This window comes from Acomys russatus, chromosome 26, assembly GCF_903995435.1.
Source record: "Acomys russatus chromosome 26, mAcoRus1.1, whole genome shotgun sequence".
Classification (NCBI taxonomy): Eukaryota; Metazoa; Chordata; class Mammalia; order Rodentia; family Muridae; genus Acomys; species Acomys russatus.
Genome location: NC_067162.1, coordinates 35,261,805 through 35,274,020, shown reverse-complemented (window position 1 = coordinate 35,274,020; position 12,216 = coordinate 35,261,805). Strand labels below are relative to the sequence as shown.

Below are 12,216 nucleotides of genomic sequence, written 5' to 3'. Positions count from 1 at the left end.
CGGACCCATTCACGGCCAGAAACCAGGGCTTTGAAATCCGAGCCCTGTCGCTGCCAGACTGGTCGGGCGAGAGGGGCAGGCGGGCGCGGGCGCCACCGCGGGTCGGGGCGGCGCAGGGGCGGGGCCGGGTCAGCGCCCGGCGGGAGTGGGCCCCTGGGCTTGCACCTTCAAGGCCTTGGGCTCGGCCCGCCGCGGATGTCGTCCTTAGAGCATCCTATCTGACCTGACCGAAGGGTAGTACCCAGCAGATGAGCAGAGGGAGAGGAGAGCTGGCTGCATTGGAGCTGTCCACTACACAGACCACCCATAAATCCCTATCCTCCTGCACAAATGTCCTTCCGTTCCTTTTCTAAATGGTGCCGATGCCACCTGGATTGGGGGTGGAAATAGTGATGGTGTCCGGCCCAACTTCCTCGTGAGTAGGGGGGTCTGTGTTGGACTTGCAGAGTGTAGTGTGTGGGGATGCACGCATGTGCATGTGGGCGAGGGCAAGTACTGCGTCGTCCTGGAGACTCCAGGTGAACATATTCTCATGGGGGACACATAGTTAGGGCTCTAGGGAAAGGCACAAGCTCCTGGCGACTATTTGCCAGAAGGCCAAACCAAGAGGGCCCCAAACCTGGTGACAGGTGGCAGAGGTTCTTCGAGCTAAATCAAAGCGGGGCATCTTTGTCTAACTACTCTCCCCCACTGCTCAGTGATCTGCAGTGTCCTGCTGTGCCATCGTTGCCTAAGGGGACCTCCACATTGCACAGGGAAGCAGGAAGCAGGGTTAAGGAATAGGCGGTAAGGCCAAGAGGAAGGTACTGGTCCTGGGAAGAGCTGGGCTCTGGACCCACAACCCCATCAGGGCCCAGAATGAAGGCAGCTTTCCAGGACAGCAGCAGCATCAGGCTAGGCACAGGTGCTAGCAGAGAAGGAGCAGGCAGATTTGGTTAAGGATTCTGTCATTTATTGGGGGGAGGACAGGGATAAACATCGTTCTGAAAAAGGGTCTTTGTTCTGGCCTGTGCACCTTATCCACACAGATGTACATATGCATATATACTAGGCCAGTGCTCCTGGGCCAAGGTCAAGCTCTTCTCTCAGGGGGATTAGAAAAAGGTGCTTCTGGATTCTGAGGCTGTGGTCCAACTCAGGAGGGAATCCATCGGTCCCAAGCCAGGGTGTAGTTGACAGTGCTGGGGTCCAGGTGCTCTGCTGGGAGGAGCTGAGGCTGACAGAGCAGACTGCCCCCCTCCCTACCCTGGGCTGGTGGTCAGGTCCAGCCCTGCCTGAGGCAGGTTCTCAGGCTCCTGTGGCCTCACCCTGGAGACCCTGAGTGCTTCATGGGCCACCTGGGCCCTTCACCATGCCAGGTACATCAGAGCACAACCCGGCGGTCCAAGTGATCCCCTCGCCCGCTGCGCTGGTGTCTTACTTCCAGGTGCTGTTTCTGGACTTTTTCAAAGTGCTGCAGTAGCTCTGTGTAGTCGATGCTGGGGGAGTCCCCTTTCTGGGACTTGGGAGCGGCTTTCAGACTGTCTCTGGGAAGATGCACAGAACAGAGGCAGTGTTTGCATCATGGCAGTACTGGTGGGATTCAACCTCTGGGTGTCTGTCCCTGCCCAGCAGCATCTTCCTAGCAGCCACACCCATTGTGCTTGGGGTCCCACGACCACCCCCTCTCCTGCAGCTGGTGAGAACCACCAGCCAACCGCTGCTTGGATATCTCTCAGCCTGTGGGCTGTTGATGGCGCCCAGAGCAGGCATTGCATGGGGAAGCATTTCCTGTTTACCAGTGGCTCCCTTTGGGGTGAGAGCCAGGGCTAGCAGCCAGCCAGGAAGCCAGCTGGGGCCTGGAACAGGGTCTGAGGAGAAGGGGGAGGCAGCAGCCCAGCCCTTTCTCTGTGGTATGGCTTGGGCTGCAGACAGCTGGGATCACTGAAGACTCTCTGCTGGACCTGCAACTTGGCAGGGCATTGGGTCCCAAGACCTGCAGTTACTACCTGTCCCCAGAGAAGAGAGCTTCTGTCAGCACTGGGCATGCTGATGGCACCTGCATTCCTGTTGCTACCGTTCTCCTTAGCTGTTTTGTACAGCAGTGTATCTATAGTGCACATGGTCTTCCAACTGTTTGATGTACCAACCATGTTGCCTCACGTCAACTGTGATAAGCTTGCCACTCAGGTCCCCATCCCATTCCTGGCTTACTGGCTTAGAGTCTCTGGCAAAGGGTTTCATGAGAACTGTGGCCCACTCAGCTAAGTAGACTCCCCGGGTCCTTTGAGGTGGTGAAGAGGACCCAGGATGGCTGGTGCTGATGGCAGCTGAGGAAATAGGTTAGGTGGGCCTGGCCTAGACATTTGACCTTGGCCATACAACTCTATTTCTTAGCATGTAAAAGAGGCTGCCAGAGGAGACACGTCATGGCATGAGTGTAATGTTCCTTCCTGATAGGACATCAAAGAAACTTGCCTGGTGTCCAGCCCCAGCTCAGGTATGAGATGGGCAGCTACCCATAGCAATGCCACCCTGAGAGCAGGCACCCCAAGGCCTGGTGCCCCTGGCTGCTCTGTCCAGAGTGGGGAAGCACAACAGCACAACAATGGCACCTTCCCCAGGGAGGTTGGCCAGGTGAGGAAAACCAATGGCTGAAGTGTGATGGTACTGCTGTGGCCTGCCCAGCTTCAGGCCATGCTCCCAGATGTGACTTTGGGAACTTGAGTCTACCCCCCACACCCTAGCCCACACTGCTCCCCTTTCCTCTCTTTGGAGGACACATCTTCAACAGCACCTGTGGCCTGTGTTTTCCTGGGCCTTAAGCCACTGCCTCCTGAGCCAGGGCTTGATCGCTGTTGCTTGAAGAGTAAAAGTGGCCTGGTGATGCCCACTCGGTTGTCATTTGAGGGCTTCTGGGAATGGGGGAAGGGGTCTCTCTGGCCCACCAGCTATTGGTAGAGGTACCACTGACAAACTCCTAATGGGGCAGAGGGACTTAGAGCTTGTAGTCCTAGGTCCAGAGTGTGGCTGTTACCCAAGCTATTTAATCTGGGACAGCGGGGATCAAGGCTACAGAGATGACCCTGGGGTGGGGGTGGGGTGCTCAAGAATTTACATGCTGTCCTGACAACACCCTTAGCAAACCTGGAGTCAAAGGTCCAGAGATGGACTAATATGATGGGTTGAGGGATGCTTTCCTTAGTTTTGTCAACTTGACACAAACTATTGTAACTTGGGAGTATGGAACCTCAGTGGAGGAACTGCCTCTATTAGACTGGCCTGTAGGCATGTCTCTGGGGGCATTCCTTGATTAAGACTGATGTGGGTGATGTTACCCATGGGCAGGTGATCCTGTGTTATATAAGCAGGCAAACTGAGCAAACCATGCAGAGCAAACAAGTAAGCCACTTTCCTCTGTGGTCTCTGCTTCAGTTCCTGCTCTGACTTCCCTTAGTGATGGACTGTTCCCTGCAAAAGCTTGAAGCCTGGGAATACCCCAACACATCCTGTCCATTTAGCCCACATGTACAACTACCAAGAAACTAGGGACCCAGAGAAGGTATTGAATTTGCCTGAGGCCACACAGCAGAGCTATGGAGAACTTGGGCCAAACCCTTTTCCAGACCTGAAATAAACTCTTTTCTTCTCAAGTTGCTTTTGGTTAGTGTTTTGTCATGGCAACAGAAAGCAAACTAGAACAAAAAGATACCCAGGGTGGGGGCTGGGGAAGCAGTTGTATCTTGCTTTCTGGGACCTCAGAGTGGTGAGCTGTCTTGGCCTATCTGGTAGGGAGATCCTTTCTAGCCATCATGACCAGCCTTGGTGCTTGCTTGGGACAGCTTCTCATGTACCTAAGGCTGGCCTCTATACTCCTTTGAACTCTGATTCTGCCAGTGCTGGGATTACAAGCATCTCCTTACCCATCACAATGGCATGCGTTCTTTTCCACAACCCTCAGGTACTGGGTGATAGCAGTATCTGGCCTGCAGGGTAGAGCTGACACTCTTCCTCTGCTACCCTACCCATATATCTGCCACTAGCTTTTCTTTCAGAGAACCCCTCTTGCCTCACTGACGATGGTTATAGAGCCTGAGTGGCCCATGGTCCCGAAACCCTAGTGAGAATGCATAGGGATGGGTGTCCAGTGCATAAACTCCCCCAGCTGTTCTGCTTGCAGGCCAGCTGTCTGCCATCTGCCTGCCCCACCCTGGGCTGGGGCTGCCCACAGCCCCTTTCCAGAGTGTGAACTGCCCCTCTGCCCCTCAACCCTGCAACCTGACTCCTTCTCCAGCTGTCTGAGGTCCCTTCCCACCCACTGTTTCCATGCCTGTATCTCTTCCCTGATCCCTGCAAAAGCTATAAGGCTGGGAACACCTCAATATCTCCTGTCTATTTGGCCCACATGTGCAACTACCAAGAAACTGGGAGCTCAGAGAGGGTATGGAATTTGCCTGAGAACACATAGCATAGCTATGGAGAACTTGGGCCAGACCCTATTTTAGGCCTGAAACCATTCACTGACCCACAGAAGAGTCCTCTACGCAGAGGTCTCACTCCTTTGATTCAGGATTTTCCTGAGGAAACCCTTTTACCTAGTTTCTCTCTGGGTATTTATCTTGCCTTGCCTTGGACAGCCTTCTCTCCCCTCCCCAGACAAGATATTGTCAGCAGAATCCTAAGAAAGGGGCTCTGAGAAGGGGTAGGGTTTGTGGCCTGGCTTGAGACCTCCCACAGAGCAGTGCCCTTCCTGCTGCCTTCTCCCTTCCTACCTGGACACTGGTAGGGTCACTGGAGAGGTCAGGCTGGGGAGGAGGTGTTGCCACCTCAAGATCTCTCTACTCTCAGAGGCAGGGACACTCCAACTAGGACAGATCCAGACACCAGCCCAACTTCACAGTGGCTCCCCTGAATCCTGGGTAAGCTCGGCACACCAAATGTTTCACACGGTTCACTTGGTTGACACTCAGAGCTGATGAGACACAGCACAAGGCTGACTGGGAAAGGGGTAAGGAGATGGTGGAGTGCACAGCAGGCAGGACAACCTATCCGGCTGGTCTGGAAGACACGCGGCCACCAGAGACCTGAAAGCAGCAGGCTTATCCTGAGGCTGGCTGCAGCTACCCTGAGGGCAAACGCCTGAGGCCTTCTCTGCAGCCAGGCGCCAGGCCTGCTGAGTGGCTCCAATGGCCTAGGAGGGAATTCTAGACACACAGGGCAGCTGATGCAAGCTGGGTGCACTCCATTCAGCGTAAATCTTCTCAGTGGCTCTGCTTGTTTCCATGGTGACCTGACAAGTGAAATTTTCCATCTCCGATGCCAAATGCCTGTGGATGAGGCAAAGCCTCCAAGGGTTACCAAATATAGACACAGCCCAACAGGCTGTGGGGCCAGGGCCAGCAGAGGGTTCAGGGTGGGAGCTTGGACCCCCCTGGCCAGAGGATGCCAGGCTGGGCCGCTTAGACATGTTCTTCCTGAGAGCAGGACCCTAGCAGAGTAGCCCAGATACATCCTTGCTCCCTGTTCCTGCAATGGTGGTGGGAGGACCTGCTGATGCTGGGGCTCTCGGAGGGCCAGGTTTGAGCATCTCAGAATGGCAAGGCACCCAAGCCTGTGAGGTGTCCAAGCCTGGGCTCTATCTGGCTCTCTGGACCCACTTACTCTCCATCCCTGGAGCTCCTCTCTCTAGAGGCTTCTCCTGGTACTGGTCTCAAACTGAGGCCTGGTCTCTCTGAGATGCCCCAACCTGCTTGGGAAAGCATGGCTATATATTTCTACCCCATAGACACTTGCGGAACCTCCCATCTTGGGATTGGCTGTGGCTTTGAAGACAAAAGAAGGTAGTTGTGGCCTGGACGGAGTTGAAATGACAAAAGGGTAAGGGACAGGAGCAGGGCACCTCAGCAAGTCCCTTGGATCTCCCATGGAATAGGCCTGGAGGCAGAGGGCAGTGCCCTGGGCCCACACTCACTCAGTCTGCAGTAGCTCAGGGTTGGGCACACACTGGAGCCGGTGAGAGAGCAGCTGGAAGGCGCTGCTCTGGGGCAGCAGCATGAGAAGGCCGTACAGGGCCTTGATCAGGTACGGGTTGTTCTTCACATCCAGCAGCTGCAGGCGCAGATCTGCAGGGCAGAAGTCAGGGTCAGGGATCTTGGCCCTGCTCTGGAAACACACTAGGCCATGTCCCCTGCCTCCGTCTGTCTGGGAGGGGACTGGAAGCATCCTGGAGCTAGCACTGCTAGGCTGGGACACACCTGCCTTAGCGTTAAACTGGCTCCTCCACAGCCAGCCAGGCCTGGGGCCCCTTCTCTCAGAGAATTTTAGCCCTTTCCATGACCTAATTTCTCCCTACCTACCATTTGACTGACCTATCTAGCAGCCCTCTCAGACTAAGATTCCCAAACCTGCTGCTGGGCTAAGCCCACCTCCCCTAGGCTCAGCTGCTTCCTTGTAATGAGGGTTGGGGGGTGGGGGTGGGGGCTTGTAGAGTAACAGATTCCCCAGTTGGCTCTGCACGTGCCAGCACGTGAGCTATAAATAGGGTGAGCTGGAGAGAAAGAGTGGATTAGGGCTTTGCTAAGGGAGGGCAGGATGGGAAAATGCCTTTGTGTGTAGTGAGGCGCACACCAAAGCCCCGAATGTCTGGGAGGTGATTTGGATATCCGACTTGGATACAGCCACTTACCATCCCACTCTGCAAGGGCAGGGCACTCTTGCTCTCTGCCTAGCATCTCTGTCAACACTAGGAGTCTGGATCTGCTGGTGGCCAGCTGCACCTCAAGGTGGCTACAGCCTATCTAAGGCCTGTTAAGAGACAGACTGGAGAGGGGACCTCCTTTCCCTCTGGGGCCTCAGTAGTAGCACTGCTCCGCACACACCTTAAACCTTGGCAGACATTATTTGTAGATACCTTCCAGAGAGTGGAGCCAGACTCTTCCAGAGAGAGTCGTAGAGAGTGGTCTTGCCTCCCAGTAGGAGTTGGGCAAGGAGTCTGTCTGGGAGGATGCTGGGAGCCTGAGTAGCTCGGCCCTGGTGCTGGGTAGCAGAGGATTGGGTGGCCTCTTAGTCCCTCCTTTCATCCCAAGAGGCAGACGTCATACAGCTATGTACGGTAGCACACATCTGAGAGTCACCCAAGCCCCCAGCACAGAACTCCTGCAGGCCTCAGCGTCTCTAAAACAAGAAGCCCTCATGCCAATGAGTAGTAGAAGGCTGAGCTGATAACAATGGCCGAAGTAAACCAACCATGCTTAAACAATGAAGGTCCCTGCTGGGCAGTGGTAGCCTTCAATCCCAGCAATCGAGCGGCAGAGGCAGGCAGATCTCTGAGTTCAAGGCCAGTCTGGTCTAGAGATCGAGTTCCAGGACAGCCAGGGCTACATAGAGAAACCTTGTCTCAAAAAACCAAACCAAACCAAACCAAAGCAAAAACACAAAACAAAAAAGGAAGCTCCCATAACCACCAAGGAGCGGGCTATGAGAGATGCAGCCTCCTCTCCCTCCATTCTCACTGTAGTGCCCCTTAAGAGAAGCAGTAAATGTGTTTCCTGGAGTTCTATGAGCCACTCAAGCAAACTAATCAAAGCTAAGGGCTTGTGTGAGCCCTGACTCAGAGCTGGGAGCTCAGAAGCCCAGGCCCTCTGAGACTGAATGCTAGCTCAGGCTGTATGAGGACCAGCTAGCACTGGAGGATGCTCAGCTAGCTGGGGGAGTTGGGAGAAACCTGTTAAGGTGACAGAAGAGTTGATCTGCAAGGTATGTGCACAGGGAAATGTTTTTTGTTTTTGTTTTGTCTTGTTGTTTAAGACAAGGTTTCTCTGTGTAGCCTTGCTGGCCTGGAATTCAATCTGTAGACCAGGCTGGCCTCAAACTCACAGAGATCTGTCTGTCTCTGCCTCCTGAATGCTGAGATTAAAGGCATGTGCCACCATCGCCTGGTTAGAAAATCCTTTTAACATGTACACAGCTCTGGAAAAGCTTGAAGCTGCTTCTAGTTCTCTTTTGTCTTTGGCCCTCAAGGAGACTAGACTTGCCTTGCATCTTTGAGGATGAGCAGCTTAAGGCTTCCTCTTGATTAGCCTAGACCTGCCTGTAGGTGAGCCCTGCACCCTGTGAGGCCCTCAGGAACCTGAGATGCTAGGCAGGGCATGCTTTGGACAGGTTGAGAGGAGGGTCTCCATCTGCTTGGCTGTTTCCAGGGTCTGAGTCACTGCAGCACCTGCTGCTTCAAACAGCTGGTCCTTTAAATGGGGAGGAGGAATCTTGAGCCCCTGAATTTGCTTTTGGGTCCCAGGAGTAAAGGCTGATCACTCAGGCCAGAGATGCTGCCAAGGAGCTAAAGGCCGGGATGGCCACCTAGGCCAGGAAGGTGGCTTCAGCCAGGGATGCCTCTGGCTTCTGTGTCACACTGTAAACACATGCGTGTTATTCGGAGTGCTGCCCTCTTTGGGAAGCAGGCGCCTCATGTGTGGAGGTGCCAAGAGCTGTGCTCGCCCAGCCAGCCGCTTTTGCACATTCAGCCTGGTGTTACTCACCAGGCAGCTCTTGCCTATTGGTTCCTGGCACATGCCACCTCTCCCTCAGGAGAGGAGAGGGAACAGCTCCTGGGTAAGCAGGAGTACCTGTAAGGGGTGCCTAGAGGCCCAGAGAGTCAGGGCAGAGACAGCAGGCTGGGGAGGGGCAGTAGGGACAGCCCCAGGGCAGAGTCTGGTTTTAATATTCTGAAGGGTTTCATGTCAGTACTGGCCTATGTGTATGTGACCCATTTTGAGGAAATGGATAAAACTAAGGTCTGATGCCATGTACCCCATCCCACTCCAGGTGGCCGCTTATCACCAATTACTACCATCTCTAATATTACATTTTTTTTTTCCAGATAGGGTTTCTCTGTGTAACTGCCTTGGCTGTCCTGGACTTGCTCTGTAGACCAGGCTGGCCTCAGATTCACAGTGATCCGCTTGCCTCTGCCTCTCTGAGTGTTGGGATTACAGATGTGAGCCACTGCGCCCAGCTATTTAATATTATAGTCTTGACATTCTAGAACACTCCTGGGGTCACTGCCCTCATTTTCCTTTCAGTCAGGAGTGGTATATGGCCCTGTTAGAGACACATCTTACATGTAAAGATGGGGCACTCAATCAGCTGCACCAGTTTGTCCACCTCTGTGAGGAAATCCACGGTGACTTCCAGGTCCCCGCTGGGTGGTCAGTCAAGGAAAGTCTCCTTACTGGAAGTATCTTTGCCCAAGGAGTGGCAAAGGACGGACTCTGGGGCTTGGGCTCAGAATCCAAAGTCCCCCTTGCCATACTTAGTTTCCCAGTGCATGGCCTGGCTCTTTCCAAGTGGGATTCAGCACATGAAGGACATTCTCTGGGCCTTTGGGTTCCTCTATTGGGATGTGGCCTAGCTGCTCTTTTGCATGGGTGCCTGGGTTCTGCTCTCACAGTTGGCTGTCTTCCTGTGGCCCTATAGCCAGGCAGGAGAGACTAGCCAATTAGCAGGCCAGGAAAGCTTAGGAACTGGCCAATGGACTCTTGGTCTCTGGGTCACAGAAGTGACAAGAAAAGCAAGCCTTCATGGTCCCAGCTTCTGGCCCATCACAGCAGAAGCTCACTCTTACTACCCAAACACTGCTCTGATCCTAGGTGGCAAGTCAAGCTCAAAGCTGAGGCTCTTCTGATTCCTACTGTTCTGACTATGGATGCCTTTTGGTGAGGAAAGTCCTCCCACATTCTGTGAATGCGTGGTGGGCTCTTGGCCCTTCTTGAGGTTTCTAAAGTTTCAACATGTGAGCCAGCCCTGTAGACCTCCTCAGCATGTTCTGTACCCAGGCCTTTTCCATTCAAAACACCAGGGCTAGCAGGAGACACAGGGAACTGCGTGCCTGGTTCTTCTCTGAGGCAGGAGGTGGAGCTCAACTCACTCTGCTGTCTCCACTCCTGAGTTTTTCCAGACCTACCTCCCCTTCAGGTCTAAAGGGCCCTGTTTACTGATAACAGCTCCTTCCTGAATGCACCGCTCCACACAGCACTCCTGGGGGATGTCCCAAGGCCTGGAAGCCAAGTATGGGAAAGCGGCAGCAGGGCCACCCCTGGCCCTCACTGGGGGACTGAATGACATCAACAGGATACAACTTCTGGATGAGGTCATAGGCGTGCCGGTAGTTCTGGGTGAGGAAGCAGAGCGACACGGTGGTGACTGGGTTGTGGCACCAGGAGCGGTACAGGCAGCAGAAGAGGTTCTGGCTTTCCTGGGGGAGGGGTATAGCAGTTAGAAGTTTTGGCTTCATGTCACTGGGTACACAGGACCTGAGGGGGGGAAGGACCTCAAGGGGCTGTGACATGGGGCTCTTGGGGGCAGCTGGGGTGCCAGCTCAGCAATAGGCTGTGTTTGGCAGCCCAGCTGGGAACAAGCTGTCACAAAGGAAATGCTGACAGCTCCTCAGACCCTGTCATTACCTCCTGGCCTCACAGAGCCACGTGGTAGTGGCAGCAAGGGCCTAGTCAAAAGTGAGCCTACCCTTTGTAAGCTGGCATTTCTGCCACTGGCAAAATGACGGTAATTGTCTCTCAGAACTCTGTGGTCCCAGAGCTGGGGCCTGGGAAGACGTTTCCTTTGGGACCAGGCTCCACTCTCTATCCTCAAAGCCCATCTTCCCCTACCTTGGTAGCCCACATCATGCTTTCAGTGTAACAGGAAAGCAGTCCTGCAGATGAGCCCACACGTAGGGAGCCCCTGAGCCTGAGGAAAATTCTTAAGGTCTCTGCAAATGTCTGCAAATAACCACAGGAGGAAAGTAGGGCTGTGGCCTGGATCATTCCAAGCCACTTGGCCTCAGATGTCCTCACAGACGTGGGCTTAAATGTCCTTGAGACTCCCAGGGAGGGGTTGAGGTAGAGTCATGCTGGGCAGGGGGCAGAGGGAAAGTGACCCAAACCCACATCAGGACATGAATCCCTGGTACTCATGCACCCATGACACTGGTCCCTGTAAGCTGAGGGAAGCCCAGTGTCTTGGTCAGACCACATGGGCCTGTGAGTTGTATGTCTCTCAGGCCTGCAGTGTCTCTCTGCTTTTCTGACCAACCTTTGGGCATCCTTACCCAAAGCTTGGGACAGGAAGCAATGAGATACTGTGGCTGATGACAGATGTGTCCAGCTGTGGGAGAGGGGCCAGAGCAAGGAGGAATGCAAAGAGAACAGTTAACTCTTTGTTTTCCAGCCACATTTCAATTTTTACCACAAGAAGGGGACTTTGCTGAGCAGAGTATCCCAGAACCAGCAGAGCCTGTTGCCAAAGGGACAGTGAATGATGGGGCAGGAACTGGGAAGAGCATGTGACCTGGCCCTGGGCAGGGAAGACTCCCAGCTCCCCATCTCCTTCTGTGGATCTCCTGGGACCAGCTGAGGAGCGAGTGGGGTCCTGTGCCCCTACAAGCCTAACTTTGGGGCCGGAGGGGAGTACCAGTGTCTTCAGGTCCTTGAGCTGGTTTCTCAGCTGGAAGAGCTCAGTGGAGGTGAGCAGGATGGTATTGAGGGTGTGCACCATGGTGGACGCGAACTTGAGGTCCTCTTCCCAGAGCAGGATGTCTGCCATGGAATGGAAGATGTTCTCTGCATTCAGCAGGAGGCAGAGCTGCCTGGAAAACAAGCCGGGAAAGGTTATACTCTGAAGGCTTTTCAGGGTCCTGGAGGAACCTGCTCTTTATTATGGCTGTAGGGGGCCTCGGTGCTGGGGGGTATATGGGCACAGGACCATCAGCGCATAGGAGGCCTAGCTCTTTACTTCCTAATGACTCAGAATCCATGACACACAAAGTCTATTTGTGCCCCTCTTCCCTCACAAGACAGTCAGGCCTCTGGCTACCAGGAATGCACTAGGGTACCTCCCTGGGATTTTACATATATCAACAAATCTATACATTGTATCATGTATGTCTCCCACATATATCACTAATGCCTCCCCATGCCAAGGTGTTTCTGGCCCTCTTGGACATTACTTCTCTCTAGACTTCATCTTCATCTCAGAATGTCTCCACACACAAGTCATGGAAGCCCCCTGGGGTCAGAGTGTCTGTGCTGTTCAGTTGTAGCGTTACCTGGAGGGATGTGTGCAGGTTTCTAGGCCCAGCAGCATTGTGCTACACTGACCCTATGCCAACCCAGGGAGGGGAAGCCACCAGACCACGGCGGTGCCTGGCTCCACTGGCACCCACATAATTCTTTTTGTAAGAGGCCT

General features: G+C 54.2%; 1 protein-coding gene across 1 annotated transcript in view; it reads right to left on the bottom strand.

Moving 5' to 3' along the window:
• Positions 1–1,363: 1,363 nt before the first annotated feature.
• Vac14 (VAC14 component of PIKFYVE complex) overlaps positions 1,364–12,216 on the bottom strand; it is a 107,008-nt gene continuing 96,155 nt past the window's right edge. Inside the window, exons 15-19 of the mRNA XM_051169289.1 lie at positions 11,443–11,617; positions 10,110–10,228; positions 9,096–9,175; positions 5,951–6,101; positions 1,364–1,526 (exon numbers count right to left, since the gene is read on the bottom strand). Coding sequence (XP_051025246.1) covers positions 1,364–1,526; positions 5,951–6,101; positions 9,096–9,175; positions 10,110–10,228; positions 11,443–11,617 — 688 coding nt within the window. The remainder of the gene's footprint in view (positions 1,527–5,950; positions 6,102–9,095; positions 9,176–10,109; positions 10,229–11,442; positions 11,618–12,216) is intronic.